A 21,315-nucleotide genomic window follows, 5' to 3' on the forward strand; every position below is an offset into this window, starting at 1 on the left:
TTTTTCTTGTCATTATATCAAATAACCAAATTTGTTGACTAATTTTGATTTTTTTTTTGCTAAGCGTTTTACTGTATATCGCTATTATATAGACCAGTAGGAACTGCTTTATATTTAAAAAACCATGTATACTTATGTAGTGTTATTGATTTGATTTAACTATTTAAGCATAGGTATTTTTAGTTGATATTAGACTTTCAGTATTTCAGTGATTAGTTTTTAGCTTTTGAAGGCCGAGGGGGAATGTTTGCATTCCTTTTTGAATCATGTTAAAGTGTGTTCTTTAAAGGACATACAAAAAGGAGTTTATTTTGGGAGTTGGTAGATTTCATCCAGTCAGTATTGCACAAGTACTTTGAGAAATTTAGTTGAAAATATAAAATTTTACTGTCTTTTTAAAAGATTCATCTTTTAAAAGGCTGTTTTGCTCTCCTGTTGGTTATAGATTGCCAATGAAGTAATTGGAGAAATGAACCTGAAACCTGAGGAGGTTTTCCTTGCTCAAGGTACTTTACGGCCTGATCTAATTGAAAGTGCATCCCTTGTTGCAAGTGGCAAAGCTGAACTCATCAAAACCCATCACAATGACACAGAGCTTATCAGAAAGTTGAGAGAAGAGGTAAAAACTTACGAGAACTCTCCCATAAAGCCTCTTTCCTTCCCTCCCTTAACCATTTTTAAGTGTATAGTTCAGTAGTGTTAGGTGTATTTGCATTGTTGTAAAACAGATTTCTGTAACTTTTCATCTTGCAAAACTGAAACACTCTACCTACTGAACAGCAGCTACACTTTTCTCCCTCTCCCCAGCCCATGATGACCACCATTCTACTTTCTGTTTTCAATGAATTTTACTACTTCAGATAGCTCATATAAGTGAAATCAATTTGTGACTGGCTTATTTCACTTATTAGCATAGGTCCTCAAGGTTAATCCATGTTAAGATGTCCTTTTTAAGGCTGAATAATATTCTGTTGTATGTATATACACATTTTGTTTATCCATGTATCTGTCAGTGGACATTTTGGTTGCTTCCACTTTTGGCTCTTGTGAATTATGCTATGAATATGAGTTTGCACATACCTCTTGTAGACCCTGCTTTCAATTCTTTTGGATACATTCCAAGAAGTGAGATTGCTAGATCATATGGTAGTTCTATTTTTGATATTTTGAGACTTCCTTAATGTTTCCTTAGTGGTTACGCCGTATTACGTTCCCATCAGCAATGCCGAGGGCTCTATTTCTCTACACCTTATCGACACTTGTTACTTTCTGTTGTTTTGATAGCAGCTATCTTAATGGCTGTGAATTATCCCTATTTTGGGATCTTAGTGAATGTGTAGTGGTATCTCACTGTGGTTTTGATTTGCATTTCCCTATTAGCTAATGATGCTAAATACCTTTTCATGTGTTTATTGGCTATTTGTATATCTTCGGAGAAATATCAGTTCAGATCTTTTGCTCCTTTTTAAATTGGTTTGTTTGTCTTTTCATTGAATTTTAGGTGTTCTTTATATATTCTAATTACAAGTCCTTTATAAGATATATGATTTGTCTTCTGTAGGTTGTCTTTTCACTTTCTTGGTGGTATCATTTGGAGAGTTTTGTTTTGAAACTAGTATATATTTAACTTGCCTTGTATTCTACTGAGAACTATATCAGAGATATTGGGTAGGTTTGCTCTTAATTATACTTAAAAGGTTTATATTTAACCCTTTGCGGTCGTATTAAATTTGGACATGGGTGTCGTATTGGTTGGAATTAATTTCCATTGAAAGAGCAGTGATACATAACATGCAAGATTATGAAGGATAAACAAGATTTATGAACTGATACAAGAATGGAGTTAAGATTCGTACGGTTCCTTGCTGTGGTGGCTGAGAGCAGACATACGACCGGAATGGTAAAGCTTTGGTGACTGAGAGTAGACAAATGACCGCAAAGGGTTAAAATGTGTTTCAAAGAGAAATAAGATCACTAAAGTGTTCATCTAATGCCTATAAGCATACAGGAAGAAATGAACTTTTAAAAATTGATTTTTAAATCTAAGGTAAAAGATAATAGGGAAAGCCAGTAATTTGTTACTCTTTGTTTTCCATTTCACTTGGTTACTAATTTGTATTAATTGGCTTTTTTTCCCCTGTAGGGAAAAGTAATAGAACCTCTGAAAGATTTTCATAAAGATGAAGTACGAATTTTAGGCAGAGAACTTGGACTTCCAGAAGAGTTGGTTTCCAGACATCCATTTCCGGGTAAAATTAAAATTGAATTCTGTTTGTTCTTAAACCTTCGTGTTGAAGACAAATCAATACAGACAATTTTGAAATAGTTTGTTATCACAAGGAATATGTAACTTGAGAGAAACGTGAGGGTGGGTAGGGAATAAATTTTTTTTTAGTATCTAGTGTGTATTCTTTATTTTATTAAATAGTTATTTTCCATTGTATTTATATTTAAGTATTATACCATCCATGTAAGTCTGGCATATAATGTTAATGTTGCCGTCATGAGAGAACCAAAGCATAGAGATACTTAAATAACATTGTCATATAACTCTTAGTATCAGAGCTGGGGTTTGTATGTTTTTTTTCTATACCATAATAGAAGACAGTGTTAAAACTTGTTTCTCTGAAATCCTTATATCATGGCTTGCTTGTCTCAAGGGCTGAACCATTTCTTTGAACAGGCCGTATATAACCAATGCATGAACAAATAAAAAATAGTTTAGTCATTTTCTGTCATATAGAAAACTAATTAATTAGAGGTGATATTTGTTTAAAAGTTAGGACTGAGAATCTTAACCTGTTTTTATTATGAATTCTTGAATTTGGGCAAGTCTTTTAATTTGGTTTCTAGCTCTGATGTGATGGATAGAATGGTTTGATTAAATTAAAAAACAGTAATAGTTCACATTTCTTAAGTACTGGTATGTGCTAGGCATTCTGCTAAATATTTTACACATACTGTCTTTTTTGATCTTCACAATAGAAATTACTTGCAATGTGATATGTCAATTATATCTCAATAAAACTGGGGAAAAACTTAAAATGGCACATGAGTTTTAATTTTTGGAAGGGTTTTATATTTGGGAGTAGTGACATTTTTATATCAAATTTTTACATGAAATGCCATTGTTACTCTACTCTTTAGGTCCTGGCCTGGCAATCAGAGTAATATGTGCTGAAGAACCTTATATTTGTAAAGACTTTCCTGAAACCAACAATATTTTGAAAATAGTAGCTGATTTCTCTGCAAGTGTTAAAAAGGTAATAATTTACATTGAATTTGGATATTATGGGAGCTTTATACAGATATAGTTAATGAGTACAAGGAATTGAATGGATTCTTGTACTCCAGAATTTACAATGTATTTATTAGGGTTTCATTATTTGAAAAATCAGAGTAATTTAACTTTTGGAACGACTAGGAAGAAAATATTCTGCAGAGACACTTAAATGCAGACTTTTATTTCCAGTCATATATCAGATTCCTTAAAAATGCTAGAATCCTTAAAAATGCTAGATACGAAAAGGTGTTTTAAAATACTTTATATGTGTTGTAAGAAAGCAAGGGGAATTATTTTAGCGCCAAATTGAGGATGAATGGAAAAGTCTTCCAGTCCTTCTATAGATTTGATGCCTAAATTCATAACCTCTGTTGTCTGAAAAACTGCAAGCTAAGAATTCAGTTCTAATTTAAAGTGGACCTAAGTTGGTAGTGCTTTCAGGTATCAGGCAAAAGGCAATGCAAATTAATTTACTCGTCGTTGTATCTTCTACCGGGCCTTAAAGAATTCCCATAGGTACATTTCCAACAAATAGGAGCTGACAATAAAAAATTACTGAATACGTGTAGAAGCAAGGCACCATGAATGAGAGCTGGTGGAAACTAGCAGAACAAAACCCTCAAACACTTCAAATACTGGAATTAGCAGATAGATAATATAAAGTACATAATGATTGGGCAATTAAAAAAAATTAAGTTCTAGAAATGAAAATAATAATTGAAATTTAAAACAGCTAAAGAAAGATGTTTCAAAGGGAGAATGTGGGTAGAAGAAGTTAAGATAGAATGCAGAGGTTAACGTTAACATATTTCCAGAAGGAGATAATGGACAAAAGTATCTGAATTCCTGCACACTGGTTAAAGACCATGCCTCAGATTAAGGAAAGCGTAACACATCTCTATCAGGCTAAAGGAAAGTAATTTGACACTGAGTTGGCATACCTAGCAAACTGCACACTGCCAAAGACAAAGCAGCTGCACAGAAAAGACTGATTTACCCTACAAAGGAAAGACTATACAGAAAGCGATGGTAAAAGCAAGAAGACTTCAAACACAGATACACTGTCTTCTAAAACTAGGACAAAATAAAGACATTTTCAGATGATCAGAATTTACTACCAACAGTCCATTACTTAAGGAACTCAATAAAGACAGTGGTTCTTAACCCTGGTTGTGTATTAGAACCATCTGGGGAAACTTTGAAGTATACTATGCTTGGATCCCTTCTTCCTAGAATTTCTTATGTAATCTGGGATGGAACCTGATTATATAAAGTAATCTGGGTGTACACCTAAGCTTGAGAACCACTGTTTTTTTGTTTGTTTGTTTTAAATATATCTTTATTGATTTCAGAGAGAGGAAGGGAGAGAGAGATAGAAACATCAATGATGAGAGAGTTGTCATTGATCGGCTGCCTCCTGCACGCCCCCCACTGGGGATCGAGCCTGCAACCCAGGCATGTGCCCTGACCGGGAATTGAACCCCGATCGCCTGGATCCTAGGTCGACGCTCAACCGCTGAGCCACGCCCTCCCAGGCGAAAACCACTGTTTTAAAGGACTGAATTTAGGAGAAGCAAAAGGATCCCAGAAGAAAGGTCTGAGATACAGGAAAAAATGGTAAACAAACCCCGACCAGCATGGCTAAGTGGTTGTGTCCACCCATGAACATGAAGATCAGGGTTCAATTCCCAGTCAGGGCACATGCCCAGGTTGCTTCTTGATCCCCAGTAGGGGGCATGCAGGAGGCAGCCAGTCAATGACTCTCATCATTGATGTTTTTCTCTCTCCCTCCTTTCCTCTCTCTGAAATGAATAAAAGCATATATATTTTTTAAATTAACTAGTTCTGTAAAAAATGGTAAACAAAGAAAGCTGTAAATGGGTAAAATCCAAGCAAACATGAAATATATAATAATAATAATGACCTATAATTTTTGGTGCTTATTTTTAAAATATAATAATATATAGCTAAAATGGCATGTAAACTACAAGGGGATTGATGGGAGTTAAAGTGTTTAAAGATGCTAGTATTTTTTGCCAGGAGGTCTTTTGTTAAATATGCATGCTAACATTTAAGGGGAACTACTAAAAGAATAAAAGTAGAAGGTTTTACTTCAAAAACCACAGAGAAATAAATGAGCTGGGAGAAATCATCAGTTCAGAATGTAAGAGAGGAGAAAGAAACATAAAAAGTGGGACAAATAGACACTACTGAGTAAAATGGTAGAATGAAAACCAGCCATATCATTAACCCACAATTAATTAAAAGGATTAGCATCTCTAGTTAAGACATAGATTGTCAAACTAGATTGAAAACTAAAATCTAACCGTAGTCTCTTACCTACAGATAGAAGGGGTGAAAGTAAAAGAATGGAAAAACATATCAGGCAAATAAACCAAAAAAAGGAAGCAGGAGGATTAATTTCAAACAAAATTGACTTTATGGCAAAAGCTTTATTAGAGATAAGGAGAAGGTTTGACTCGTGAGGTATGTCCTTTGCTGGTGACAGAGGATTAAAGCCTAGAAGTATGTAAATGTAATCTGTATTTCTTATCCTGATATTTAACTTCTCATAGCCCTAGCCCTCAGGAATGAAATTCTGATATAATGCATACACACATAAGTCAAAGAGAAATACTCAATAGGATCTATTGCTATAAAGCGGTAAATGTAGATAGGTAAGTTAGTAATAGATACCAAAAGAGTGAGTACCTTATTTACTAAGAAATATCTCTGGTTTTCTCAGCCACATACCCTATTACAAAGAGTCAAAGCCTGCACAACAGAAGAGGACCAGGAGAAGCTGATGCAGATTACAAGTCTGCATTCACTGAATGCCTTCCTGCTGCCGATTAAAACTGTAGGTGTGCAGGTGAGTTGTGACATAACTTCTGCACATGTTCTTTCCACTAATAATATTCAAACAGGAATGACTTAGGAAAATGAAATAGGAAAATATACACACCAAGTATAGAAATGTAAAGGTAATGTTTTAGATAGTATTTATGGAATCAACTAGGCTATAGGAACTCAGTATTCAGGTTGAGATTCTGTAGTTTTAGAACATTGGTCATCTCTAATCAAAAGTAAAAATTCAAAGAATGATTTGCTGTAGGGTTAGCTTGCTTGCTTCTGCCTCGAAGGAGAGTCACCAAGAGGTCATGTTCTCATTTATCCTTCTTGGTATGAAATACTGTGGCTTTAGAAGTTTCTAACTGCAAGAAGGCCCCCAGATGAACATGTTGCACTATTTAGGTCTTGTTCTCAGCTTGTGTGTTTCTTAAAGCAGTCCTCTCCTCCTTTCACGTGTAGAACATTTTTGTGTTCTGTCTTTCCAGTTGTAAAAGCATGTGAGGATCATATGGTTTTTACTTTTAGATTCATAATTAGGTTATATTAAGTTCTTTATTTATATGATTCTCAAGTGAGTTTCTGGGGTAAAAAGCTTCAGAGGGTAGAGAAAAGGAAGGTTTCTGTTACTTAGAATTTGTAGTAAAATGAAAACTAGAAAAGGTGTCAATAATTTAACTCAGTGATATGAGTGCCAGATATTGGGTTAACATGTTTATAATGGCCTTGTAGAGTAGAATTATGTGTGGAAAAAATTAACTGTTTCAGTGATTATTCATGTAAAACTTAAGTATACTCCTTTTCCTCAATTTGTTGGGTGAATGACTTTTTAAAAAATGAAACATTTAGGTTCCACTACTCTTCCCATCAAAATGAAAGCTTTTGTGGTTAGATATTTAACTTTATTTTGGTCTCTTAGGCCTTTGGAGAGCCTTGGAAGCCGAGTAAAAATCGTAATTCATGATTAGTATAGCAATTAAGTTTAGTATCTAAATACCAAAGTAAACCATAGTTGTGGTGAAAAAATAAAAATGCAGTACATTTAAAAGTAATTTTCTCTATTCTTGCTCTCCAGTTGTGTTGTATATGTTCTTCCACACATACATTTATTTTAACAAAACAATAAAGGAATTACAGATGCACATTGTTCGTCACCTTTTTTAACTGAACACCATGAACTTACTATCTTTCACACCATTACAAGTAGATTATTTTTAACTGCTGCCTTGTCTTCCATATATGGTTTTACTATACTTTAATAATTTCCTTATTTATGAGCATTTAAACTGTTTTCACTATTTCACTGTTATAGGCATTTCAACAAGTAATGTTTTATTTCTTTAAGCAGTTGCTCATGTGCTTCTGTAAGATCATATCCTGGATTTTAAAAATGTATACATTTTAAACTTTAATAGATACTATCAAATTAGCATTCACATAGTCTGAATTCTTATTTTCTCAGCATACTGGGTATTAAGTAGTTATCTAATGCCTTTTAAATTGCTCTTTAGTTTAATTTGATTTTTTTTAAAAAAGAAAATTACTTGGATTAAACAGAACAAAGAAAAAGGGAATCAGTATTATTACCGGTTTTATTCACTTGTTCTTAATAACCTTTTAAGCTCATTTTTAAAAAAATTGATAATGCTTATGAAATTATTTTTTATCTCTGACTTAAGGATCCTATATTCACCTAATCAACATGGGCAGATCTTGTCTTTCAAATTAAATGTGCTGGCTCTCCGCAGTTGGGCAGATAGATACTTGGAATTAGTTCCTGGTGGGCCTCTGGCATGTGTTGAATAAATTCTTGAAATTACCATGACACTTTATGTCTAAACTGATTTAGGTTGAATTTAATATGAGATTTTAATTTAGGATTTATATATATTATTAGAGAAGTATCCATATATACTTTCGTAAACAAGCTTTTCAAAAAAACTTACTATGAATGGTGTCACCATGCATGAAATGTTTTCCAGTCCATCTTTCAACTTCCATAAAACCATTAAAATTATTGATTGCATTTTTACTTTCAGGGTGATTGTCGTTCCTACAGTTATGTGTGTGGAATCTCCAGTAAAGATGAGCCTGACTGGGAATCTCTTATTTTCCTGGCTCGGCTTATACCTCGCATGTGTCACAATATTAACAGGTACGTTATTCAGTGGGAGCAGGGGGTGAGGTATAATGGAAGGATGTGGGGTTTTTTTGAAGCACCAAATGGCTCAAGTGTAGATATAGGTTAGTATACAATATTAAAGGCAGTTTTAAGTCACGTCTTCCAAATTAGCATCTTACACTACCTATTGGCTTTATCATACCATGTTTTATTCCAAAGGATTAAAAAAATATCTTAAGGTTATAGAATTGCTGATAGGGACTTCGTTAATTTAATAATAATCTCGAGAAATCAAAGAAAAGAAATAGGCATATGCCAGATATCATTAAAATAACTACATGTATAATTTATTTTCAATTTAGTTTTTCAGATTTATTTTTCCTTTAATTTGTACATTAATTTTTACGTTGGATTATCAACAGCTGATTTATAATCGATGTGTAATACTCAACTGCATTATCCTGTATATAGTTCAAAAATCTCAACTTGTTTGATGCCAGATTGCTCATTAAATATTATTTCACAGTTGTTCACTCTTTTCTAGTTTTGTTTTTCTTTTCTTCTGGATATTAGGTAGTTAACATACAAAAAGAATTACTTGACGTTTTAGTTTATTCAAATTTCCTGCAGAAATTAGGAATTTTCCCATTGGTGGTTACCTAGCAGGGTGTGTGTATTGTTCTCTAACTGCCTGCTGGGTGGCCTTCAAGACAAGGAGTCACAGGGAAACCACATTTTTACTGGTGGGAATGTGCCTATTAAAAGGCTTAAGATGAGCCTAAGGCCCTCACATAGAGAAGCACCTTCAATACACTGAAAAAAGTGAATTATTAATAAATAATGGTAAATTTGTAATTGCCTATTTTGATTGGAGATCATTGTTTTGGTTAAAATAATGGTTCTTAATTCATCTTATGACTAATGCTGATACTTCAACTTTATAGGTCATACTGAATATTTCCTTTCCCTAAGTTCGACTCCACTACGCTTACTGTGCAATTAGTGTATTTTTAATTTTACAATTCGTACACTTCTACCTTTGTTTTCCTTTTGCCAAAGGGCACTCACCCTTGTTTAAACTTATGCTGCTTTCTCTGCCTATCTTTTCGTCTGTTTTTCTCTCTCTCTCCTTTCCCAGCCCTCCCTCCCCCTGCACTCCCCCCAAAAAGTCTGTCTAAGCAACAACAAAAAAAAGCACTACGTTTTAAAATGAACCTAGCAAGCCCTAAAAAGAAAGAGTGTTGGTAAGTTTTAGATTTTGCCAGGATCCTTTTTGGGAATTAAAATTGTTTCCCATTTTTGCTAGTTTTTCATAACACTATGGAAGCCAACCTATCCCTGTACATTTTATGATTACTCTTGTTTGTAAGATATTAGACCAAAAAACCAAGTTGTGACATTCTCTTGCCTACTTGCTTTTTCCTTTAAGGATTGATATTGAGCTCTAGGAACTGTATTGCTAAGTAGGAACATGTCTTGCTTTCTGTGGGACAAAAACCTTCCTGCTACAGTATGTTTGGGAGGAGGCAATGAAGTAGTTGGTGGTAGTGGTGGTTTTGATCTGATGCTGTTTTCTGCTGTATGTTTTATTCCAAGTACATATTAAGAAGCAAAGAAAAATATTACTAAACTTAACCATAGGAGATTGCCAAAGGAGATCTATTTTTTTTGCTAAAGACAGCTAGGGCTAAGGAAAGGGGACAGTTGTCTGCGCCTGAAGTTGGAATGGGGAGGCTAGGTGGCACTATCTCTACCCTGACTGCCTCTTGTTTTCTGAGTGAAGGTTGTGCAACAGACCCTCCAAACGAGTGGTAAGATTCCCCTTGAGTTATTTGATCCTAATTTCCTCAAGCTATGTTCCAAAACCTACTTTTATTAACACCTGCAGTGGTGTATCTTCATATCTTTCAAATAGATATTTACTGAAAGCACTAGTGAGAAGGAAATAGTAAGATACCAAATTTTGGTGTCCATTTTGGTGCCATTTTAAATCAAGTGGAGAGGAGAATCTTTCCTTGAGATCAATGTTTCCCAAGTGAAAAAGAAAGATTGAGTGGCCAAATTCACTGTAGCCTCATCTTGGAGGCTTCCAGTGCTTATTTTTAGCATATTTCAGCTTCTGAAGTTTTGTCATAAAGCAACCTATTTATTTGTTCGACTCATTGTCTGCCCAGGCTTTATGAATATGAATTTCCTGGGACTCCCATAACGAATGACCACAAGCTGAGAGGCTTAAAACTGGAGAAATTACTCTCTCACAATTCTGGGGGCTAGAAGTGAACAAGGTGTCAGTAGGGCCCATGCTCTCTGTGAAGACTCTAGAGGAGGATCCTTGTTTGCCTCTTCCTAGTTTCTGGTGTTTGCTGACAAGCCTTGGCTTGTGGCAGTGTAACTCCAATCTTGGCTCCATCCTCACATGGCCCTCTTCTATCTCTGTGTGTTTGTGTTCCCAGATTTCCCTTTTTAGAAGGACACCTAGTCATTGGATTAATGGCCTCCCTGATACATTATGACCTTATCTTAACTTGATCACATCTGCAAAGCCTCTATTTTCACCACAGATTTCAGATGAATGTGAAGTTTTGGGGACACTCTTTAACCCAAGACACATGAAAAGAGGATTGTTCTAATTACATATATCTTTGCACATTCTGAGATATTAGTATTCTACAGAATATATTTTGAGGAGGGTACATAGAACATAGACTCATCTATAATTTTATATCCTAACCTACCCATTTGGGGATTTGAAGAGGGTAGAAGAAGGGCCTAAGTGTAAATGGAAAGAATGTTATTCTATGTGCTTCTCATACTGAATTGTAATTCTCTACAATTTTCTCCTCCCCACTTCTAGAGTTGTCTATATATTTGGCCCACCAGTTAAAGAGCCTCCTACAGATGTTACTCCCACCTTCTTGACAACAGGGGTGCTCAGTACTTTACGCCAAGCTGATTTTGAGGCTCAGAACATTCTCAGGGAGTCTGGTAAGTTGCTCATTTTATTTATCACTGCATCCTCGAACTAGAATTTGGAAGCTTGGCATTGTGATTTCTAGTAGGAGAATGCAATTTTTAATTTTTAGGTGCTTTCATTTTTATGGATAATTCTATGATATTTCCTTCATATATAGTTTATTCGCCTTTTGGTCATTTGTAGACATGTGCAGAGGGGCAAAAAATTTGAGTTGCCCAACTTGCATGTGCCCAGCTGAGGTTGAACAAGGCAGCACTCTGCCCTCTTGTTCCAGCTCCCTTACTGTAAACAAGTATTCTCCATTTAGTGCTGGAGTTTTTGCATTTTCGTGCTTTTGGTTGGTGATTTCACTGTTTAAAATGTCCCCAAGCCTGGCTGGGCGTGGCTCAGAAGTTGAGCATCTACCTAGGATCCTGGCGATCAGGGTTCGATTCCCGGTCAGGGCACATGCCTGAGTTGCGGGCTTGATCCCCAGTCGGGGGCGTGCAGGAGGCAGCCGATCATTGACTCTGTCCATCATTGATGTTTCTATCTCTCTCACTCCCTCTCCTTTCCTCTCTCTGAAATCAATAAAGATATATTTAAAATAAATAAATAAATAAAATAAAATGTCCCCCAAGCACAGTGCTGAGGTGCTGTCTAGGTTTCTAAGCACAGGAAGGCTGTGATGTGCCTTACAGAGAAAATACGTAGGTTAGATAAGGTTTGCTCATGCATGAATTATAGTACTGTTGGATGTGTGTTCAATGTTAATTAATCTACAATAAATATTGAATAGGGTGTCTTTTAAACAGAAACACATGTAAAACAAGGTTATGTACTGATCGGTTGATGACAGTGTGACCAGAGGCTTGCAAGAACCTAACTGTATTTCCTCTAAGGGCAATGGTTCAGTGTTTACTAATATCAGTGTTTGCAGTGTAGACCATAACTACCATGAATTACAAGAATAGACTTTATATAAATATATAAATTACATATGTATATATTACATGTATATAACATGTCATCACTATAACATATCACTGCAGTCATCAAATTCTATCACTTGTATTTGTGATTGAGTTTACTTAAAATGCTGTGAGAGTAGCTGGGAACAATGCACAGTGACTGTCCTAACTGGTGTGTGTATGTATGTGACTAGATGTCTGGGAGGGTTTTATTGAACTGGGTCAGAGTGCTTTTCCATGGATGGTGATTGGCTCTACATGTTCATTTTCTTTCTCTAGGGTATGCTGGAAAAATCAGCCAGATGCCAGTGATTTTGACACCATTACATTTTGATCGGGACCCACTTCAGAAGCAGCCTTCATGCCAGAGATCTGTGGTTATTCGAACCTTTATTACTAGTGATTTCATGACTGGTATACCTGCAACACCTGGCAATGAGATCCCTGTAGAGGTAATTTATAGATTTCTTCTAATGTATATTTTCAGTACCTCATACGTTTTGTAATATGGTGAATGGAATAGACTGTGACAATGGTGATATTTCTGAGGTTGGTTTTCTGTTCATAAGACAGGTTCTTTTTATCTCCACATGATTGATTGTTTAGTATACTGTAGTAGAAAAAAGGCCTAGATATCTGATTACTATGTGGAGAGTAACCAACCAACCAATTCTAATCTATAACTTCATTTAATTTCACCAACCGACCTCTACTTTATAAATAATATTCTCCAAATAAAGAAGAAAACCCTAGGAATGAAGAATTTATTAGAAATAAGGATGAGAATTGATGGCATTATGACCAGAAACCCATGAATTGCTTAATATTCTCCCCACTAGCAATTCTAATTTTGATCTCCATTTCCCTCTCCTGTTCTCTCTCCACCATAGTGTTCCAAAGGAACTATTAGCAGATGAAAATCATAGTGAGCCTTTGTTAGTTGGGCACTACTCTAGTACTTTAATGCAAGGCTCTGGTTATAGCTGCATAGCTGGGTTGGGAAATGTGGCATATAGTCTGTTTTCCCTTAGGCTCAGATTTGCCAAGTTTTTGTTCAGTCAGTGACTAGGCCTCCTCCTCTACACTTGGCAGTTGTTATTATTATAGTGCATTATGTACCACCTCGGTAGCCTCAGAGTTGTATGTTTCAGCCACAGATAATTTGTGAAGAATTGGCTTACATAGATAAAATCATATGTTTAGATGCCATAACAATGCCAAATTCTATGTTTCTAAACACTTGTGGACCTGTAACAAACATAACCTACAGGCTGGCACCTGTTTGTGGATCGTACTTTGAATAGTACTGAATTTAAGTCACTTAAATCTATAGAGGGAAATAGGTTCACTACCTAAACTGAATCAGAGACCATGTACATAGAGGACAATAGTAAAAGTAGATCACAGTTTCAAATTGCAAATGTAAGCCCTCTGGATCTTTTGGACATGGCAGTGGGTTCTGTCTCTTTATCTGTAATCTTTATTTTGTAACAGGTGGTGTTAAAGATGGTCACTGAGATTAAGAAGATTCCCGGTATTTCTCGAATTATGTATGACTTAACATCAAAGCCCCCAGGAACTACTGAGTGGGAGTAATAAACTTTTTGTTTCATTAAAGTACTGTGTGCAGTTTAAGTTAATTAGAAACCATTCCCAGTATTGACACTCAGTACTGCGAAGAGGACTGGAGCGGCTACATCACATCTGAATTCTTCACAGCAAAAATCTGTGGCCTGAGGGCCAAGTTGGGGATAACTAAAAGGGACTGAAGAGTTTGTACGGGTACAATCAGAGCATCATTGCTACACTCAGATTGACATTGCATTTGCCTTTGCCTCATTTGTTTTTTATGTGTAAACTCACTTGCTTATTGAAGTCTCTGTCAACGAAGATGGGTGAAGGTGGGTGAGTTTGGGGGTGGTAATGGGCTTCTGTCCCTTGTCAGTTTCTAAGAGCTGTTAGAAAACTCCCGTTATTTACCTGTGTGACTTAGTGTGTATACCTGTTGGAGAATCTGAGTTTCCTGTAAGTAACCTTATTTCTCCAGAGGTGGGGGAGTGATGGGCATATCAGGTAAAGGTACAGGTGGGCTCTTTCAGCTACTTTTTCAGTACACTGGCGTTATAAAATGTAAGCTTCTTTAAGATGGAAAGCACCAGGAACTTGTTGAAGTAGAATTTAGAATTTTGTAATATCACAGCCACGGGAGAAAGAAACCCCAAGTGAGCTCATTCTAACATGCTTTCGAATCGCATTTCACGTAGACACCCTCTTGCTCAGTCAGCCTTGTCCCTGGGCAGGAGCTTCATCCCTCCTGCCCTAGATTGCCCGCCCCAGCAGCCTGCATAGGAAGTCCCTGTTCTGTCCCGCAAGAGGCTCTCTGGGACAGCATCAAGTTTGAGCTCTTTAATCTCGTTTCAGAGAGGAAGCTCTGAGACTACGACAACCGTTGGTTGTCGTGCATGCCACAGCTTACAGATGCATGCCCGCCGCAGCTACCGTCTAGTGAAAAGTTGCGAAATGAACTTAGATGTCATCTGTAGGCAGGTTTATTACCCACTGCCTGGAAGACTCACTGGTTTTGGGCCATGCAAGCTATTGCCAAACTTTGTAATCCTTCTACCAGCCGTAAGAGAAGATTCATGAGCTGGTGTAGGACTTGTTGCCATTGCCACCAGTTTCTACCAGATCCTGTGTAACATTTATATAAAAATAGGCAGTATTAGACATAAATTCAACCATTTCTCATTCAGTGTTTTATCGGATGTTACTATTTAAGAATGTTGCTGTGTTTTTCCTTGTTCATTTTTTTATTGACGTAAAATTGACATACAATATATTAGTTTTCCTCATACCATTTCCATCTCAGGTTGCTCCCTTTTATTTCCAAAATTCTGTCTTTAGTTAGGTACAAAATTTTGTATGGGATTCAGTGTTAGGTAAACAATAAAATTATTCGTGGCAGATGTCTTCATTCTGGCTGGCCCTGAGCACAAGAAAACCTGCTGGATCATCAAGGGAAGAGCTCTGTGTCTGTTGTAACAAATACCCTTACCTGAGACCAAGGAGTCCAGTGACTTCTACAGAACTGGAAAGGTTCATTCTTTGTCCTGATAATGAGTTATTCATAATGGCCTTTTGAAAAGAGGGTATGTTAGTGAACTGGCCTTCACAGATTTGGAATCATGTTATTTTAGAGCTGGATTAGACAACCTATAAAGGGTTTACAAACGTTTATGTGAAAAAATTTCTAGCAAAAGTGTCTTATGATTTTGTTTTCAGGCAAATAGTAGGAATCTATAGTAATAGTGGTTTTGGGTTTTTCCCCCCTCAAGTGTGTTCTAGGGAACATTGCTTCCCTGAAATGGTCCATGTAAAGGGTTAGGTCATGTAAACTTGGAAAGTGCTGCTCACTGTCCTTCCATCTTGGAGACTCATGGTCTATATTCAAAGCTCTAAGAAATTTTGAAGTTAAAAACAATTGTAAAAATTTTTTTTAACCAAATATTTTCCTGATATTTGTTTAGTAAACCCCTTGTTATATATTGGAAAATGGTCCTACTTAATACTGGAAAGTGGTTTCTCAAAGCACACCTCGACATGACACAAAAAAAAAATTCTGAAATTCAGAAACTCCCAATACTTAGTAGTCTCTTTTCCTTTGCAAAGCACTTTTTGTTTTGTGCCGTGAGTATTACTTTACCATCACAGTATTTCATTTGAGCAGCTGAGAGACGTTAAGAATACAATCCCATGTTACACTTAAGGAAACAAGCTCAGCTTAGTAATAGTTACCTTATGAGTTTCAGAATGAAGTATGATCCTTGGTAGGTCATGACTGCATTCCCATCATGTACCACCTACCTGGTACACTTCTCATCTAATTAAATATATTTTGTTTCTTTGTACCTATTAGAAGGAGGGTGGTAGAGCAGTGAAAGCATTGTTTATTCCTAAGATTGGGAAGAACGAAAGAATTTTTAAGAACCAAATACCCAGTCCTACCTTAATGGTCCCACCTATGATTGTCAGCTGTTAGAAATAATACAGCGAGCCTGGCATAATTTCTGAGAGGAAGTCTTTAGATGCTTCTGGGAGACAGGTTTACACTGTTTTCCCATCTTTTGCTGCCTTCATCCTGAAATAGCATGCATGTAGCCCAACAAGAATTGTAAAAGTTTCTCTGCTGTGTTTGGGCTTATTTCCTGAGAGCCTGTTTTACCAAAATGATTGAATCGAACCTCAGGAGAATGAAGGCATTCAGATTTGGTAGGTGGAATTGTCCATCTTCAGTGCTTTGTCCTGCCGTTAAAAAGCTGTGTGAACTCGTTCAAGTCATTTGTTTATTGGTAAGATGAGGCAGTTGGATAAATTTACATCAAATACAGCCCTAAATTCTTATTTTATAACAAGAAAAATTATCACAGGAAACAGTGGAGAAATGGAATATTTTTTTAAGGTTTTTTTTTAACATCAGATGCGACCAAAAGGTAAGCATCAAAATACATTGTAAAATCAAATATTAATGACGCTTTTTTTTTGAAGCTATGGTATAGACAAGCAGGGTTTGAACACTTGAGAATCTTCTGTTGTGAACATGACACGGGAAATCAACATGTACCCAGTGCCAGTCTATTGTGTTTGGGAAAGTTGACAGAATATGCTTTTGCTTTGAGACTAATGAAAAGTCTGCCACAATCAGTTATAGACAGCTAAGAGTGGGAGCTAGAATCCAGGCTTTCAGCTCTCTACCCTGAAGAGGTAATGCTCTAAGGCCTTTCAAGGTAAGGCCTAACAGGAATTTATCAGTGTGTAATTGACCATCAAAGAGAAATGTACTTCCAACTCTTCGTCATACTGACAATTAGTGCTTAGTTTCTGGAGCTAGTACTTCCCTTTCAGAAATTCCTCTCACTCTCATGCCCAGTGTTACCCCCAGTTTCTGTCTACCTTTCCACCCTGCTCTGCACTATTCTCCACATCCTGCCCCCTTTCCCCTCTTTCCGGAATTCTCATTGGAATGTGGAGAGGACACACCTCAGTGGATGCTCCTTCCATTGGCCGAAGTTAATGTAATAGGGAACTGAATACAAGTTGGATGTCTCCACCCTTGGAAAGCATTCCTTTTGTCCCTACTGAGCTAACTTAGTGCAAGGTGATACAGGGAGCCCAGGGTATTTTTTCCACTACTGTAGGGCTTTGACAATAGTAATGTTGGCATCCTTGGCTCTAATATTCCTGAAAGTTTCATTTAATGATGAAAGTTGGAATCCCCCAGAGTGTCAAAATGCCAGCTCCCAGCCCTCGTCTTATATATTGAAGAGGCCCAGGTATGCTACCCAACTCTAACCTATTTGTCAGTGGTTCTCAACCCTGGGTGCCTATTACTTCTACCTGAAGAGTTAAATCTGTGTAATGCCCAGACTCCACCAATTAAATTTGAATCTTGGTGGTGCCCAGGCATTGACAGTTTAAAATCTCTCCACTGGAATAAATGGTTAATGAGGAACATACCTGACCTATCTAATTATGGTTTAAAATCTTAGAAAAACAGGTGAGAAGAGAAGGCCATAGATACTGCCTTATGGAAGATCTCATAGCTAAATTAGTTCAGAACTAGGGCAGACTCAGGAACTGAGTATAACAACTGTGTTGTAGCTCAGACACTCCAAAGCTCTGTTGGTAAATTTTAGGACAGCTGACATAGATGTCCCTGTTGAGGTCTTTGCAGCAACTACACCGGCTTCTCCCTTTCAAGCTGCTGCTTTTGCTTTTTTGTCAAAGAGGAGCCACCTACCCCTATGCTGCAGACACCCCTCCAAATCTGAGTCTGACCAGATCAGGGAACTGCTACTGAGCTATTACTGTACCTATTGCAAAATCCTGGAGCCGTGTCATTGGCATAATTGTCTGGAGAGCTAGAGATTTCTCCCTGTAACCTAAGTTCCTGAGTGAGAATCTTTAGAGCAGCTACATCTTAATTTACCTGCCCTTTAGGGTCTTCGTTCACTGATGATTCCTGTGGCATCTTTTGACCTTTGATTAGCAAAATCATGAAACTGAGGGGGAGTTTGGCTATTTCTTGGGTATATTAAGAGTAAGTGAAGTGGAGAACACAGATGTTTAAGGTGAGTCATTTTCTGTCCTTAAATCTGCCATGACCTTAAGGTATTAAATGAAGTGAATGTAACCTTTTGAACAGACTTTTCATAAAGAAATATTTTGTTAATTGGAGTAAGTAGTACAGTTGTGAAATCATGTAATTGTTCATGGTATATTAAGTTGTCTTGTATGTTGTGAAAATGTTGGCATAAAATTGCTTTGCCAAATTAATGTAAAATGACTTTAATGCCTTTTGTCTTCAATATACTTCATAAAGGAGGAAACGACTTTCATAATTTGTCATGAAGTCAGTGTTCATGAGACAGAAGCAAACAAAGAGGACAGACACTATCAGGATGTGTGAAATAAGAAATTGCACATACTCTCAGGGGTTTCTGGATAATAAACTTATCTCCTCACATATGTAAGAGGATGGGGGGCAGTTTGCCCAGAATGTTAACAGTGAGCTTAGTGGACATAAAATACTGGATAGCTTTTTATTTAAATGATTAGCTTAAAGGGGTGTGTATCTGTGTTTACAAAATTAAAGTAACACACACACTTGGTTTCTTGCAGTTTTATTTATATTTGATCAAATCTGTTCTCAATTTCTTAAATTACCTTTATTAATTTGATACAAAGTTGGATACTTTTCATTGCTTGGAACTGTTATCAGAGTTGATCAAACCCATCAAAGTAAATGTGTATATTAGTGAGTTACCAGTATGAAGACTAGAGGGGATGCCATGTTCAGAAACTGAACTTTCACGTACGTCATTGATCTGGTCTGGCCTTCTATCTGAAAAGACTGTTTAGTTCAACTGTATTTTGAAAAGTTTTATTGTTTTGACATGGCTCAAAAAAAACAGTTTATGTCTTGAACTCTAAAAAAATGTCATTCAGAAAACTATTATCAAAAGCTGTATTTCACACCATAGCTAACTATTGTGTTTTGTAGGTTGTTAGTGGATTATTCTAATGCGTTATATCCATTAGATACTAGAAAAGCATCTAGGAATTTTATCCACATACTGTGTGGAATTCTAATTAAATACTTTTTCACATTTCAGAATGCTATTCCACATTCGGTTTTATATTACAGTTCTTTTAGGCAATATGTAACTTGCCAACACATTTTTTAAAAATTAACACCATAGAGATGTATGTTTTAAAAATTTCCACTTAATGTGGCTACATTAAATAATGGACATGAGCCTTTTGTCGGGATGCCTTTACCTAGTTGCATTAGGAAGATCAATATTTATTTGCTCTAAATAAGAAAAAAATGTCGATAGACTAAAAAAGTATTTAGCTAAGTGGAAGAAAATCCCACCTTCTGATTCTTCTGGAAAGCAACTTCTTTACTGGGTGGATGGTAAGGATGTAAGGATACAATGAATGGAACTATTTATTTATAGTTCTTTGTTTTTTAGGGGGGGAAAGTGCTAGGAATTATATAATATGTCCACTGTGTGTTAACAATCTCCTTAAAATTTTCAAGCACACACAGCTAGCATCCTTTCCATATTCCTATTACTTAGATTCAAGAATTACTACTTTCCTTTAATGAATGAATGATGTAGCTCATAGTGAAATTTCCCAAAAGTTGGTATTAAGTACCCAGATGTTTGTAAAGTAAATGAGATATCTTGGAATATTTTTTCTTAAATAATTCAGTGATTTTGCTGCTGTCCTAATCTGTTTCCTTTTGCTTAAAGAGTTAAGAATATACCATTGAGTGGGAAACATTTTGAAAATCTTTTTTCCTTTTCTGATCAGTCTATTAAAGTACCTGACACAAATTTATTACAGAGGTTCCCAAACTTTCTCCTTTCACAGTTTCATTAGTCATTTTTTTATAGTGACCCTAGGCCAAAATAAATATAACAGTTCCACTTATTAAGTGATAGTAATGTTCCAACAAAAGGTATTTATGCCCTAACAGTGTAGTAGCTGTTTGAAAAAATATTACACATACTTTGAAAGAAAAAATATAGTGTATTTTTAAAAAAATTTATTGTAGAAAGTATTAGAAGTGTCCCATTTTTTCCATCCAATTGACCCCCTCCACCTCACTCCCACCCCCTCCCCAGGACTTCTCCCATTATTGACTGTGTCCATGGGTTATGCTTATATGCATATAAATTCTTTGGTTAATCTCTTCCCACCTTACTTCCCTCTTTCCTCTGAAATATGATAGCCTGTTGCATGCATCAATGTCTCTGAATCTATTTAGTTCATCAGATTCTTTTGTTCATTAGCTTCTTAAAGAAGACCCTTCAACATTTCCTGTAGTGCTGGTCTGGTGGTGATGAACTCCTTTAGCTTTTCCTTGTCTGAGAAGCTCTTTATCTGACCCTCAATTATAAATGATAGCTTTGCTGGGTAGAGCAATCTTGGTTGTAGTTCCATGTTTTTCATCACTTTGAATATTTCTTGCCACTCCCTTCTGGTCTGCAAAGTTTCTGTTGAGCAATCAGCTGACAGTCGTATGGGTGCCCCCTTGTAGGTAACTAACTGCTTTTCTCTCGCTGCTTTTAAGATTCTCTCTTTGTCTTTAACCTTTGGCATTTTAATTATGATGTGTCTTGCTGTGGGACTCTTTGGATTCCTCTTGTTTGGGACCCTCTGTGCTTCTTAGGCTTGTAAATCTATTTCTTTCCCCAGGTAGGGGAAGTTTTCTGTCATAATTTTTTCAAATAGGTTTTCAATTTCTTGGTGTCTTTCTTCTCCTTCTGGCATCCCAGTCATACAAATGTTGGGCTGCTTGAAATTGTCCCAGAGGCTCCTTATACTGTCTTCATATTTCTGGATTCTGTTTTCTTTTTGCTCTTCTGGTTGGGTGTTTTTTGTTTCCTCATGTTCCAAATTGCTGATTTGATTCTCAGCGTCCTTTACTCTACTGTTGATTCCCTGTAAATTATTCTTCATTTCAGTTCATGTAGCCTTCATTTCAAATTGGTACTTTATTATGTCATTGATTTCCTCAGTTATTTTCATAAAACTCTTACTAATATCCTTGAGCATCCTTATA

General features: G+C 36.3%; 1 protein-coding gene across 1 annotated transcript in view; it reads left to right on the forward strand.

Moving 5' to 3' along the window:
- GMPS (guanine monophosphate synthase) overlaps positions 1-13,796 on the forward strand; it is a 38,843-nt gene extending 25,047 nt beyond the window's left edge. The window contains exons 9-16 of the mRNA XM_081139254.1: positions 446-619; positions 2,144-2,249; positions 3,148-3,263; positions 6,030-6,155; positions 8,173-8,288; positions 11,110-11,240; positions 12,459-12,631; positions 13,674-13,796. Coding sequence (XP_080995380.1) covers positions 446-619; positions 2,144-2,249; positions 3,148-3,263; positions 6,030-6,155; positions 8,173-8,288; positions 11,110-11,240; positions 12,459-12,631; positions 13,674-13,775 — 1,044 coding nt within the window. The 3' untranslated portion in view covers positions 13,776-13,796. The remainder of the gene's footprint in view (positions 1-445; positions 620-2,143; positions 2,250-3,147; positions 3,264-6,029; positions 6,156-8,172; positions 8,289-11,109; positions 11,241-12,458; positions 12,632-13,673) is intronic.
- The last annotated feature ends 7,519 nt before the right edge of the window (positions 13,797-21,315 follow it).

The sequence above is a fragment of the Miniopterus schreibersii genome (assembly GCF_964146895.1).
Source record: "Miniopterus schreibersii genome assembly, chromosome: 5".
Taxonomy (NCBI): domain Eukaryota; kingdom Metazoa; phylum Chordata; class Mammalia; order Chiroptera; family Miniopteridae; genus Miniopterus; species Miniopterus schreibersii.